Source organism: Protomyctophum bolini (assembly GCF_963924005.1).
Source record: "Protomyctophum bolini genome assembly, chromosome: 3".
In the NCBI taxonomy this organism is placed as follows: Eukaryota; Metazoa; Chordata; class Actinopteri; order Myctophiformes; family Myctophidae; genus Protomyctophum; species Protomyctophum bolini.
Window position 1 is genome coordinate 50,301,651 of NC_137864.1, and position 13,094 is coordinate 50,314,744.

At 42.7% G+C, this 13,094-nt stretch overlaps 2 protein-coding genes across 2 annotated transcripts in view; both read left to right on the forward strand.

Moving 5' to 3' along the window:
• Positions 1-4,199, forward strand: part of stra6l (STRA6-like) — a gene marked incomplete at both ends in the record, with an annotated part of 15,770 nt that extends 11,571 nt beyond the window's left edge. Inside the window, 4 exons of the mRNA XM_080759117.1 lie at positions 681-800; positions 2,353-2,516; positions 3,566-3,709; positions 3,967-4,199. Of these exons, the coding sequence (XP_080615243.1) occupies positions 681-800; positions 2,353-2,516; positions 3,566-3,709; positions 3,967-4,199 (661 nt within the window). The remainder of the gene's footprint in view (positions 1-680; positions 801-2,352; positions 2,517-3,565; positions 3,710-3,966) is intronic.
• Positions 4,200-7,259: 3,060 nt separating this feature from the next.
• LOC308312509 (tudor domain-containing protein 7B-like) overlaps positions 7,260-13,094 on the forward strand; it is a gene marked incomplete at both ends in the record, with an annotated part of 30,200 nt that continues 24,365 nt past the window's right edge. The window contains 6 exons of the mRNA XM_080759118.1: positions 7,260-7,463; positions 9,073-9,220; positions 10,403-10,529; positions 11,610-11,702; positions 12,483-12,578; positions 12,954-12,991. Coding sequence (XP_080615244.1) covers positions 7,260-7,463; positions 9,073-9,220; positions 10,403-10,529; positions 11,610-11,702; positions 12,483-12,578; positions 12,954-12,991 — 706 coding nt within the window. The remainder of the gene's footprint in view (positions 7,464-9,072; positions 9,221-10,402; positions 10,530-11,609; positions 11,703-12,482; positions 12,579-12,953; positions 12,992-13,094) is intronic.

Genomic DNA, 13,094 nt, shown 5'->3' on the forward strand with positions numbered 1-13,094 from the left:
CATATCGACGTGTCTATATACCGTCACATCCGCATCCCGCCTTTAGCTCACGCTGATTGGTTCGGTACGAAGCAGATCTGACTCAGGGCTCAACTCCGTCAGAGATCCCAGATGAGTGTTGTGTTGGGGAATATGTTTCCGCAATACCGCCCTCATCTGGCAGCGTCAGGTTATAAAAGCCTATCCTCTATCGATATATTGATCAATCAATTAATAGAGTCTATTGAATGATTGATTGATCATAATCAATAGTCTGTCTCTCATTCTGTCTGTCTGTCTATTGCACAGACATACAGACAGACAGACACCTGACCTGTGTGATATACCTAAAGATACTGACCTGTCTGTACTGCTTGTGTCAGTCTAACCATAGGTGTGGTGATAGATACTGACCTGTCTGTACTGCTTGTGTCAGTCTAACCATAGGTGTGGTGATAGATACTGACCTGTCTGTACTGCTTGTGTCAGTCTAACCATAGGTGTGGTGATAGATACTGACCTGTCTGTACTGCTTGTGTCAGTCTAACCATAGGTGTGGTGATAGATACTGACCTGTCTGTACTGCTTGTGTCAGTCTAACCATAGGTGTGGTGATAGATACTGACCTGTCTGTACTGCTTGTGTCAGTCTAACCATAGGTGTGGTGATAGATACTGACCTGTCTGTACTGCTTGTGTCAGTCTAACCATAGGTGTGGTGATAGCGGTGGTGATTCTGCAGGTTGTTCTGGTGCAGATCTTGTTTCTCCAGGACAGGATTTCTCCCACTGACAAACACAAACCTCTAGCTCTCAACAACAGGTAGGCAACAGTAATGAAAGTGTACACACAGGCAGTGTTGTTTTCGTTGACTAAAACTAAGACGAACATTTTTCGTCGACTTGTCTTTTTCCACTGACGGAAAGTAAATGGAAACTAAATAAAAACTAAGCTATGATGACTAAAACTAAGACTAAATATACTGACAATTTTGTCAACAAATTAAAACTAGACTAAAATGTCAGGGACATCAAGTATAATTAGTTGCATGCTGAAAATAGCCAATCTACAAGCTCACAACGCGTCATTACGACGGCATCAAGACCTGCCGAAATACATTTTGTTCGACTAAATCAACTATATTTAAAACTAGACTAACACTAAAACATTCCAGGTGAAAACTATGCAAGGGATTATGACTAAAACTAAAATCTAAATTTGCTGCCAAAAACAACACTGCACACAGGTCACAGGACAAAAACAACACTGCACACAGGTCACAGGACAAAAACAACACTGCACACAGGTCACAGGTCACAGGACAACGGGTAAAACCTAGGGTGCGTTCTGTTATAGGCACACTGAGCGCACTGCCAATACGAACTAATAGGCGAGTGCGCTCCAGCCTCCCGGTGTGCATTTCCGAACGCACCCGTAGCATACATTTGGGTTTATTGGTGTAGTTTAATTGACAAATTAATTTCCCAGGCTGCATAAACATCTAAGCAGAAACTATGTGATGCTTCAAGGGTTAGTTCTTCCAAAAATGACTTGTTTTCTATCCTTGAACTGTTTTTCGCATTCCTGAGACAATAATTTGATGAGCGGGTCAATAGGAGACTCGTGGGAGACGTCTCCTACTGTACTGTAGACTCTTTAAATAAGTAGTAGTAGACTTGTTGAGTCTCCTACCCGAGACTCTGCCACTCACTGGATTAGGAATGCGACAAACCCCCCAAAAAGAGCTCCATGAATTCTAGGATTGTGTGTAATGAGAGAAAATACGTGATTTTTGGGGTAAACTACTCCTCCTCCTACCATTCCATTGAGACAAGCTCTGAAGACATAGAACGCATTAAAGGGACGCTTCACCCTTTTTGCAAAAAAATATATGTTAATGACGTTTAGAAGCTTTAGATCACTTTCCTGGGGATATTTATGTGTGTAATATGTGGTTTTAGATATTTTAGATTGTAGCAGTGAGCCTGTTGTCTCTGATGTCATGGACACTGGTCTCACTACCTTCCTGGACTACAATTCCCATAATTCTTTGGTGCACTGCTCCTCCTTGTGGATAGGGGGGAGAGCTGTCTTACTGAGACAACATGTAGTCCAGGAAGGAAGTGAGCCCAGTGTCCATGACATCAGAGACAACAGGCTCACTGCTACAATCCAAAATATCTAAAACCACATATTACACACATAAAGACCCCCAGGAAAGTGTTCTAAAGCTTCTAAACGTCATTAACATATATTTTTTTGCAAAAAGGGTGAAGTGTCCCTTTAAGACTAAGGTGTTAACACCGAGTTCATAATGGCACGAGGTCTCTGTGAAGTTGCTTTTTTAACGCACCTTTTGTGCCCCACTCATCAGGAAGGCATTCCACTGCTTCAACTACTTTTTCTTCTTCTACAATGTGGTGATGGGGCTGAGCAACTGCATCCTGAGACTGCTGTCCAGCGTGGTGGTTGGAACATGGCTGGTCTCCCGTATCGACCGAACCATCATGCAGAGAGGGTACGAGACCATGGACCCTGGTACGTTCCACCAATGAGAACATGTTGCAGAACAAATGATACCGCAAGTAAAACTGATTATTGGAGCATGAGCCACTTACTTGACTTTGAATAATCTATGTTGTTAATTTTTAGACCATGGAATTATGGTAAAGTTTCTCTGAACACAAACATCTTGAAATTGCTTAATATCTTGGCACAGTAGTCAAAAGGATTTTGTTCAAATAACTGTATTTCATAATATAGTATTCATAATAACAAGCATTCATACTTTAGTACAGTTGTAAATAGCATATTTGGCAACCTGACTGTAGAAAGTAACAGTACTGTAAAGAACCTGGGGTCAATTTTATTTCACACATTAATCATGTTACCAAGATTGCCTTTTTTCACCTTAGAGATATTGCACGAATCAGAGCCTATTTGTCTTTGGACGATGCAAAAACGCTAATCCACGCCTTTATTTTTTTTGCAATGCACTTTTTTCAGGACTGCCTAAGAAAACAACTGACAGATTACAACTTGTCCAAAATGCAGCAGCCAGAGTTTTAACTAGAACTAAGATGAGAGAACATATTGCTCCAGTTTTGGCTTCACTGCACTGGCTTCCGGTTGTTTTTAGGATTGATTTTAAAATTCTTTTGTGTATAAAGCTCTCAATGGTCTCGCACCATGTCGTTGCCTTGCTTTTCTTTTTTACTCTCCATTGTTCTGTAAAGCACTTTGAGCTGCATTTCATGTCATGAAAGGTGCTATACAAATAAAGTTTTATTATTATTATTATTATTATTATTATATTATTTTATTCTTGCATGATTGATTACTAAAGTTCAATTTGATTATTTATCTTTTTCCAGTATGTGTATTTAGCATCCAAGTTTCAACAATACACATATTGATAAGATCTTTGTCCACTCCAGTGTGTGTAACTGTATCTCCCTCATATTCCAGGCTACAGTACACAGATTGATAAGATCTTTGTCCACTCCAGTGTGTATAACTACAGTACACAGATTGATAAGATCTTTGTCCACTCCAGTGTGTGTAACTGTATCTCCCTCATATTCCAGGCTACAGTACATGGATTGGGATGATATTCGCTGATCACTACCACAACAATCCAGTGATGGTGTGTTTCTGTCAGCTTCTCGTCTCCAACACTCTGGAGAGACGTACAGCCTCTGCTTACTCCACATTCAACAACAGACCAACCGGTCAGTTGTGTGCGTGTGCGTGTGTGTGTGTGTGTGTGTGTGTGTGTGTGTGTGTGTGTGTGCGCGTGCGTGCGTGACCCACATGTTAGGGCCAGGCTCGCCTCAGTAAGTCTGTATACTATACATTTAAATAAAGGTTCATAATCATGTCTCATGTTATGTCCAATAATTCCCATTCTGTCCCTCGTACAACCTTGGTGTCTGACCGTGTCTCTCTGAAGCAACCTTGTTTCTTTCTTCATCTCTTCTCCTTCCAGAGTCTTCTGCACACAGCAGAGGAAGGAGACGCTGGCTGCTCCTCTACACCTTGATGAGGAACCCTCGTCTGATCCTCCTCAGAAAGCACTATCCATCATCACCACAGTCAGACAGCCAGCATCCTGACCAGGACACAGTGCTTCGGACATGGGTCATGGCCTCACGGATGCAGAACGGCCAGCCAGAGTCACCGCCACCACCGGAGATCATAATCACGCCATGTGAAGAATAATAAAGACTCAGTCAGCATCAATACATACGTATAAGTAAACTTATGAGGAATTCTTTCCCTCCATTGCATATGGTATTTCATAAGTTAAACGATTCCAATGGGGATTCAGAGCCATTGTTAATGCCTTTAATGATTATGGTAGCATTAAAACAGATTAAAATGACCCAGGTCCAATGCCTGGCAGTGGAGCCTCCGGCTTGGTGGTGCGCTCTAATGAACACATTGCATTTTCTGTTTTCTGGTTGCATGAAGCAGCAGAAATGTGCCCATAATATAATTATGCTGATATTGATTGCTGCCTTGCTGGTGTCAAACTTATAGAAATGTCAGCGTGATGGTACAGTTAGCCTAAACCAGGTGTGCCCACACTTTTTTGACTGAGCTACCGACTGAATTTTTTGTATTATACCATTGCTGAAAATAGTTTAAATATGGAATAGCAGCACTGGTGTTACGTATGAGACAAATGCACTTGGAATGGGAAATTAATTTGATGATAAGAGTCAAACGTATATCATCTTTTTTGTCATCACTATTTGATACTCTATGGAGAACGGCCTGTACTTTATTAAACTATTAAAACAAGACCAGCCTCTCGTCTGTAGCGAAAATATAAAGAACGTTTTTGTTACTCAACAATACAAAGGCGGCTTGTGCTATTAGAAAGCCTACTTTCCTTAGTGGACGCACTCTGAGCCCCCCCCCCCCCCCCCCATAAAATGCACTTTTTGGCCAGAAATGGATTTATTTTTTCACCAGAAGAAAAATACTTTTAGTTACTCACTGCGCCATCTACCAATATTGGCAAGAGAAACCCCTATAGACAAGATTTTTCCTTCCAGTGGGAAAAAAAAATCCCTTTCTGGACAAAAAGTCCATGAATTTGTGTGTCGTGGTGGGGGGCTCAGAGTGCGTCCACTTAAAGGAAAGTAGGCTTTCTAATAACACAAGCCACCTTTGGTGAGTAGCGAAAACGTTCTTTATATTTTTGCTACAGACGAGAGGCTGGTCTGCATTTCATGCATGATTAAAGTCTAATGCCTTCCATAGCTCTAATGATTAGAGCTATGGACCAGAGCTACCCCCACCACCACACCCTGTCCCTGTTGAACTGTTGAAAATCAACATTTATTAGGCCACGGACCGAAACATATTATTTTAATGGACCCCCAGTTTCCCACGCATTATGCTACGGATCCCCGATTTAATGGCATTTCTATCTCTGAGACCCCCAATTCATAAAACCACTGTTAATTTAACTCTGACAGTGTACAAATGCGTACCGGTGGTTCCATAGTTCCAGACCCATAAGGGTCCATTTGGTTCCTAACTATAATTGAGCTAGGTACCCCCTGGAACTCCCTCAAGTACCCCTATGTAAGTAACCCATGCTCTAGCTGCTAGAGCATGGGTTCCCAAAGTGGGGTCCGGGGACCCATGGGGGTACTTGAGGGAGTCTAGCACTCACTGCCTGGACTCTTTCAAGGCTGCCTTGAAAAGACACACTTCTCTCAAGCTTATGGCATTATATACTTGTTTGTTATTGATCACTTTTAGCGTCCTTGGGTTCATGGAAAGCTTATATAAATTCGAGCCATTATTTATCATTTAACTAAAACAGCTATATGTGTTACTATAATAATGCAGAAGATGGCGCTATTAATGATCTGATGAACCTCTAAAGGTAGTGATTTTTATTCTAAATGAAATTACTCTTCTCTTTTTAGAACAGAATTATGTAGGCTACTTAAATCAGTCAGTTTACAACAAATAGATTTACTGAATCCTGAAATAATGTTTGTGTATTTCTGTTTTTTTGTTTGTTACTCACTCATATACTATTGTATCCTTTTAGTTGGTTCTATATTACATGTTTATGTATTTAGCTATTAGTTTGTATAAATAAACAAATACATAAATAGGCCTGCATGCATTACGTAAAATAAAATAACTGTCATGTTATACATGGACTACAGATACAGAATAGGAAAAAAAGTCTTCTTTTTCACACCCAACATGTGTTGCCATGTCCGATTATTATTTATAAGCGACTTTGGTTTTTTTCTGTAGTTGCTTGTAAATATTTGTAATTGTTGTGGTTTTCGGTTTTTCTGAGGCTTGTTTATGAAGTGTAGTCGCTTATTTGGGCTTGTTTCCTAATGTCGTTTAGACCAGTGATTCTCATTCTCAAAATCAATCAATCAATAATAGTCGCTTCTTTTGGGCTTGTTTTCATAGACCTGGATGCTTATTTCTCTCAAAGTCTGGCAACATTGTTCCAGGCCCTGACACACGCGGTATATGCCATGATCTCATCTCGCGAGTTTTGTAACTTGTAGTTTGTAGCGAGAGAAAAGGTACGCAGAACAGAAGTGAGTCTGGAGATAAAGTTTGTCAAGGAGCAGAAAACAGGTACAAAAGTGTAAAATATACGTCGAGCAGCACGCGCGACACAACACAACACAAAGCTTTTCGTTTAGTTCTCGCAAGTAATATTGTTCGTTCACGATTCGACGTTGTCGCTAAAACGTGTAATTAATTAGAGCTAAGCTAAGCCTACACACACCTGCTGGACCAAACGTGTGTATGTGTTGGTTGGCGTGGTCGTTTAGCAGCTGCAACTCCCGACTTCGCCTCGCGTTAAAGAAGCAAAGTAACGTTAAACTTGACGTACCGGTATTCCATTTTACATTTATGTGATATTCGACACCCATGTCATGATGTCAAACAGGTGGTTTATCAATGAGCCGGTCTTCTGTATTTAAAGCTTTCCACCCGCGTTGTAACTTGTACTATACTTACTAGAAGAGTCAAGACAACCACACGCCATCGTTTGTCAAAGAAGAAAACAGATAGGCTACAAGCTAACGACGCGTCGCGGACAATTTGGGACAAACCTGCCCGCGACGAGTTGATAGCTTGTAGATGTGTTCTTGTTTTGGCAAAGCCATGGCCTCCAACCGACCGCAGACACGCTGAACTTAATTTTAAACGTTTGAATTAAATCATATCTTCCACTTCCACCGCTGTCTCTCTGTTTCAGTACAGTGATTTAAAACAATGTCGGACGCGGAGTCTGTGAAAAAGATGCTGAGGTCCGTCCTCCAGTCCAGCAAGGCCGGGGTGGCCATCCACCGGCTGCAGGCCGAGTACCGCTCCCTGTGCGGAGAGATGATCCCGCTCTGGAGGCTCGGCTACAAGGAGCTGGAGCCCTACCTGCGCTCCATCCCGTCCGTGGTCCGCCTGGAGAACCGCATGGGAGAAGTAATTAAGTGGTTTCTTTCAGTGATGACGTGTTGTGTTGCATCCATCAATCATCATACAGTAGCCTCGGTATCCAGGCTTTTATTTTCTAATGGCATTCGAATCATAACAGTGACCATGCGCTGCCTGCTCTGTTATGCAGTCGTCCGGGGACCACCAGTGCTCCTTGAGGGGGTTCCAGGTGGTCTCCAGCTACTAAACGATGGAGAGTTGGTAACCAAATGGACCCTTATAGATCTTAAACTCAAATGAAACCAAGGTTTCATGTTACACTCTCAAACATCTCACCCCAAACCCTTATATCTCCATATAGACTATTATGGAGATCTAAGGGTTTGAGGTGAGATGTAGAGTTGCTGGCCAATATTGATGACATCAGGGATCTCCATATACTGAATGGGCTTAATATTGATGACATCACGTGATGTCACGAGGCATGACCGATTTCATAGTTAACTGTGACCTGTGGTGGCAATAAAAACATTGGCCAAATTGGTCAAAACGTATAGCTACAGTATAAGAAAGAGGCAGACATTGCTAGCTTGTATGAATACTGGACTACTCGCCCCGGTGCTTGACCGTTTGTCCTCCCGGAATTTTCCCCAGTGAGGGGGATAACTTTGTAATATGCTATTGGCTGTTTGTATTTACTGCTGTGGAAAGGCTATATTATTACCTATAAACAATTTAGTATTATTTAGTATATGTAAGGTTTTGCCCCCTCAAATGGTACCTCGTCAGATAATCCCCACATATCCTACAACAACTTCTGTGAACAGACTTCACCGTAGTAGCTTTTCATAAATTATATTTGTACTGTTCTGCTGTCATGAAAGTTTATAGTTAGAGAAATTCAAAGTCCAGCCGTCTGCTGTCCAGCCTCTCCCACCAACGCCTCACTGGGGAAAAGTCTGGGAGGAAAACAGAAACGGGGCGAGTAGTCTTGTTACCGCAATAGAGGGTATACGCGTGACATCATCATACGTGGCAGTTATGCGGGAACGCCCACTGAGTGGCAAAAAACTACTTTCTGGCCTTGACAGCCCGTTCATCCAAACAGAAAAGTCCCGTCTGATTGCATTAAACAATGTTAAAGTGTCAGAGTTTGGAAGTGCTTGTTTTCAATAACAACATTTTGCTGCCTCCTGCATTGTGACATTTAGAAACGGGTGGTAAGCAGCAGTACGGTTGAGTAATTTCCAACGAGCGCTTCCAAACTCCAACACTCCATGCTGCTCCATGTTTTGCCACTCAGTCTAGATGAGGGGTGTGTCCTGATGGGAAAATCATGCATGTGCATAGTGCATACTCTCTATAGTCACTGTATTTATTATGTGGAACGGAGTCAAACTAATTTGGTATGTACTAGGCCAGTGGTTCTCAGACTTTCATGTCAAGGACCCCCAAATGAATATGTATAAAAACGTCTGGGTTTCCGAGGCTACTGCAACCCAGACTTTATTTGGTTATTTAATATTTACCTCGTGAAACATTAAATGGCTGTTGCTTTCTAGATAAATGTAATCAACAGAATGGTCTGTGAACACAGACTGTCTTTCTGAATTGTGGTGATTTGATATATTTTGTTTTGTGCGTCTGTGTTGTGCAGTTAATGTGCTTTGCTGCAGTGTGTCAGGAGACGGCCCACATTGCTGAGCTGGTGGCCAGGCAAAAATCCACCAAGAAAACCAGCAAGACCATCCGCTGGGTCAACTGTAGAATGAGACCCAGTCCCGCTAGGCTCTACATGCCCAACGGTAGGAGAGATGCATTAGAACCAATCACACTAGGACTGGACAATATGACTTCAAATCCATATCACGATTATTTTAATGAACTATCAAAATAACGTATATAGTGAACATAGTCGCATCATATCTGTATACGTCAGTAGGGGGCAACTTTGACGATGAAAAGGGCCACAATATTTCCACACTCACTCCAGAGGGCCACACTATTTACACACTCACTCCAGAGGGCCACACTATTTACACACTCACTCCAGAGGGCCACACTATTTCCACACTCACTCCAGAGGGCCACACTATTTACACACTCACTCCAGAGGGCCACACTATTTACACACTCACTCCAGAGGGCCACAATATTTACACACTCACTCCAGAGGGCCACAATATTTACACACCAGACTCCAGGGCCACGTTGCACATTGCTGTCGTGGCAAAAATAGCCGATCTGCAAGCTCAAAACGCGTCGCACCGTGACGTGTTTTGAGCTTGTAGATCAGCTATTTTTGCTATATTTGAATTGAAATCCTGAAAAAGAATTGTCTAATTTAGTTATAGTTACCGGTAAGTTAACTTTATGAACTAAATCCAAACACATTGGACATACAAAAGAGGGTCATGTTTGCATGTTTGGAATTGTAACAGCTGAAATCAATAATATATCAGTATTCTGATATTAACCTGAGGGCCGCATTAAGTGAAGGTGGGGGCCACATGTGGCCCACCGGCCGCCAGTTTCCCATGTATGATATACGTGTTCCTTCCATCCAAACCCCCCCTTCCACACACCCACCCCCAGTCAGGTGATAAGAAGCGGCACACTCACTCCTCACACATTGGAGGAAGCATGAGCTCAGTTTAAGGCCCTCCCCAGGTTGGCAGAGGGGGGAGTAGCTCCCAGGATTACAGCTTAGGCAATTGGTACAGGGTGAAAAAATGGGTTACAAAATCGTGGGATAAAAATTATAAAGGGTAACCCTGAAGAAGGCATTTTGTGCCGAACGTTGGTCATCTTAACATAAGTTTCTTGCATCGTGACTACGAGTTGTGCAACCTCTCCTTTCTGTTCAAGTTTATCTCCCGTGGTCAGTACCACCCCACTATTGATGTGCACTGTGCACTCTCCTTTGTTCAGAAAAGAGAGACACTTGAAGTGGTAAGTTAATGTTCTCTCTCTCTCTCTCCCTCCAGTGACTCCCAAGTCTTTCCTCCGGCAGCCGTCGTCATATGGTTTTCCTTCTTGGTCACCGAGCCGTCCATCATCATCATCACGGCCCTATATGTCCAGAAGCGGTGTCAGTGCCACAGGAGACTTCAGGTAGGAGGTTGTGGGATCGGTCGCACATCAATCGTACCAAAACAGACAAGACACTTGACTAGCTACTATTTATATAATCATATCACTACATGTTATCTAATTCAGAGGTTCCCAAACCACTGGTGGTACACAGAGGAAGTACTACTACTGGTAGTTCTTCTGACCAAGCAATTGGTTGACAGAATTTTGTCAGACCAGCATTATTCGCTTAGGAATGGGGAAAAAAAAGGGGCAGGTATACGCTCCTGTATTTCTTCTTTTGGCTGTTTTGCCTTTATTGATAGTGTAGCGTTGGCCGAGTGGCCAGGATAACCGGTTTTGGGTTCTTTATTTCTCTTAAAAAATGACGGCCTTTTCAATAAATAAGACTGGGAAAATAGATTTACAAAAACAATGGAGACTTAAAGCACCCAGGATTACATTAGATAATTGACACTGGGTGGAAAAAACGGGTCAAAACATTAAACACCACTGACATAGAGCACCGAAGTCTGACGTCACTTTCAGTAGAGGGCGTCAGTCCCCAGGTTCATGTATTTGTTTAGTTGCATTGAAATCGCCATAGGAGGATTTTTAGATTGCTTCATATAAGAACTGTGTTTGAAAAATATACATGTCACCCCGGCCGCTTCACTCACATGGATATGAAGAATCAACTGACTGAAAGAAAACGCTGATGTTACTGCTGCTGAATTAGTTAGATTTTCGCTAGAAGCAGACTGTATCATATATGAGTGACTGACTGTTGCAAACGATACAGAGACACCTCCCTGACAATAACGCTGAGACAGCTTGTTTATTTTTGGACCACAACGCTTATAGTAGACGATATTAAGATCACCCCATGTTATTCTCCATAGAGAAATTACTTCCGCGAACCAGGGGAATCGAAGGGATGAGCGAGTTACGTCAGGACTTCGGTGCTCTATTGAATGGGGAAATTTAATATAGATATATTTAGATACATTTCTATTTTTTTCTAACAAAGATTTAAGAGTATAGAGTTTCATAGTTCCTGCTCGACTGCAATCATTTAGGATATTAAAAGTTTCTATCACATTCGCTCCTCTCTAACTACAGGCAGCTTAATCAGATGTTGAATGCTACCGTTCCTGTTCAGCACAGGGGACCAGTGGTTCCACCCCGCTCTGCTCCACCTGCCCAGGTTAACCGGTGAGTCTGTAACTGACAACACAGAGGGGGCAAAATGTCATACTGTATCTCCCTAATCCCCTAGGGTAGGTACCCTCACCAAACATGCAGTAATTCTGGTCACTAAACTGCCTCCCCCTGGCCAGGGGGCAACTGCCTCCCCCCCCCCCCCCTTCCAGGGAGTAACTGCCTCCTAATTTCACTGACGTGTGTAGACAACCTTTTTTAAACGGGCCCCAACCAATGGCATTCGTCTGGGATGTCTGGACCCGGATATAGAAATATGGCGGATTTGAAATCACTCCAGAGTTGGCTTAATCTTTCTGCCTGCAGAGTCGTATTGGTGTGACATCCATTCTTTTTTTTTTCATGGTCTATGGACAGGCTCACCCTCTCCGCGACTGACATAGAAGACATTTTTTAGAATCTGATCTCAGGTCAGAATGAAAACTGTCAGGATGTAGAAGACATTTTTTAGAATCTGATCTCGGGTCAGAATGGGTTAAAATGTTTCAGGTCTTCTCGGGCCTAATTATTTTCTGTTGCCACAGGGGACCAGTGGTTTCGCTCCCTTTCGCTCCTCCTGCCCATATTAAGTGGTGAGTCTGCAACTGACGACACAGGAGTGGTCCAAATGTCCCATTATCTTCTATAAGGACTAGGATGAATACACTTGCTATATCTGTCAGGAACTGGATTGCTCTGTGATACTTTGTCTTGCTGAGAGCATGCATTTTTTTGACATGGTTGGAACATAAAATGTTTGCTCTCTCAGGCCTAACTCTCCCTCTTTTGTCACAGGTGCCATGTGACAGTCCCTGTGACAGTCCCTGTGACAGTCCCTGTGACAATCCTGTGCCCTGTGACCCCTTCTGCTCAACCTGTCCGGCTTAACCTGTGAGTGTAACTGACAACACAACATGTCCTAGGATAGTTGAATGACAACACTTGGGTTATCCGGCGGGGGACTGGATTGCTCTGTGATACTTGATCTTGCTGCAAAATGGAAAATGAGCCTCTGTTAAAAGCGTGCATCTTGACGTGGTTTGAACATAAAATGTTTGCTCTCTCAGGCCTAACTCTCCCTCTGTCACAGGGCACCTGTCCTTTCACCTCCTTCTGCTCAGCCTGTCCAGCTTAAGTGCTGAGTCTGTAACCGACACTGAGCAGTCAAACATGCATTTCATGTGCCAGTGTTTGGAAGCATGCATCTCAATGTGTTTTGAACAAAATGATCGCCCTCTCAGGACTAACTCTTCTCTCTGTCATCAGGACCCAGAAGAACAGCTACCGAGAAGAACAGCCTGGAGGTATGTTGCACCATAACATAAAGTCATCTATAATATGCTGTCCTTGTGTCAAAATAGAATGCTTAAAGGTCCTTAAAGCGCAAATAACATGCATTTTAAAACT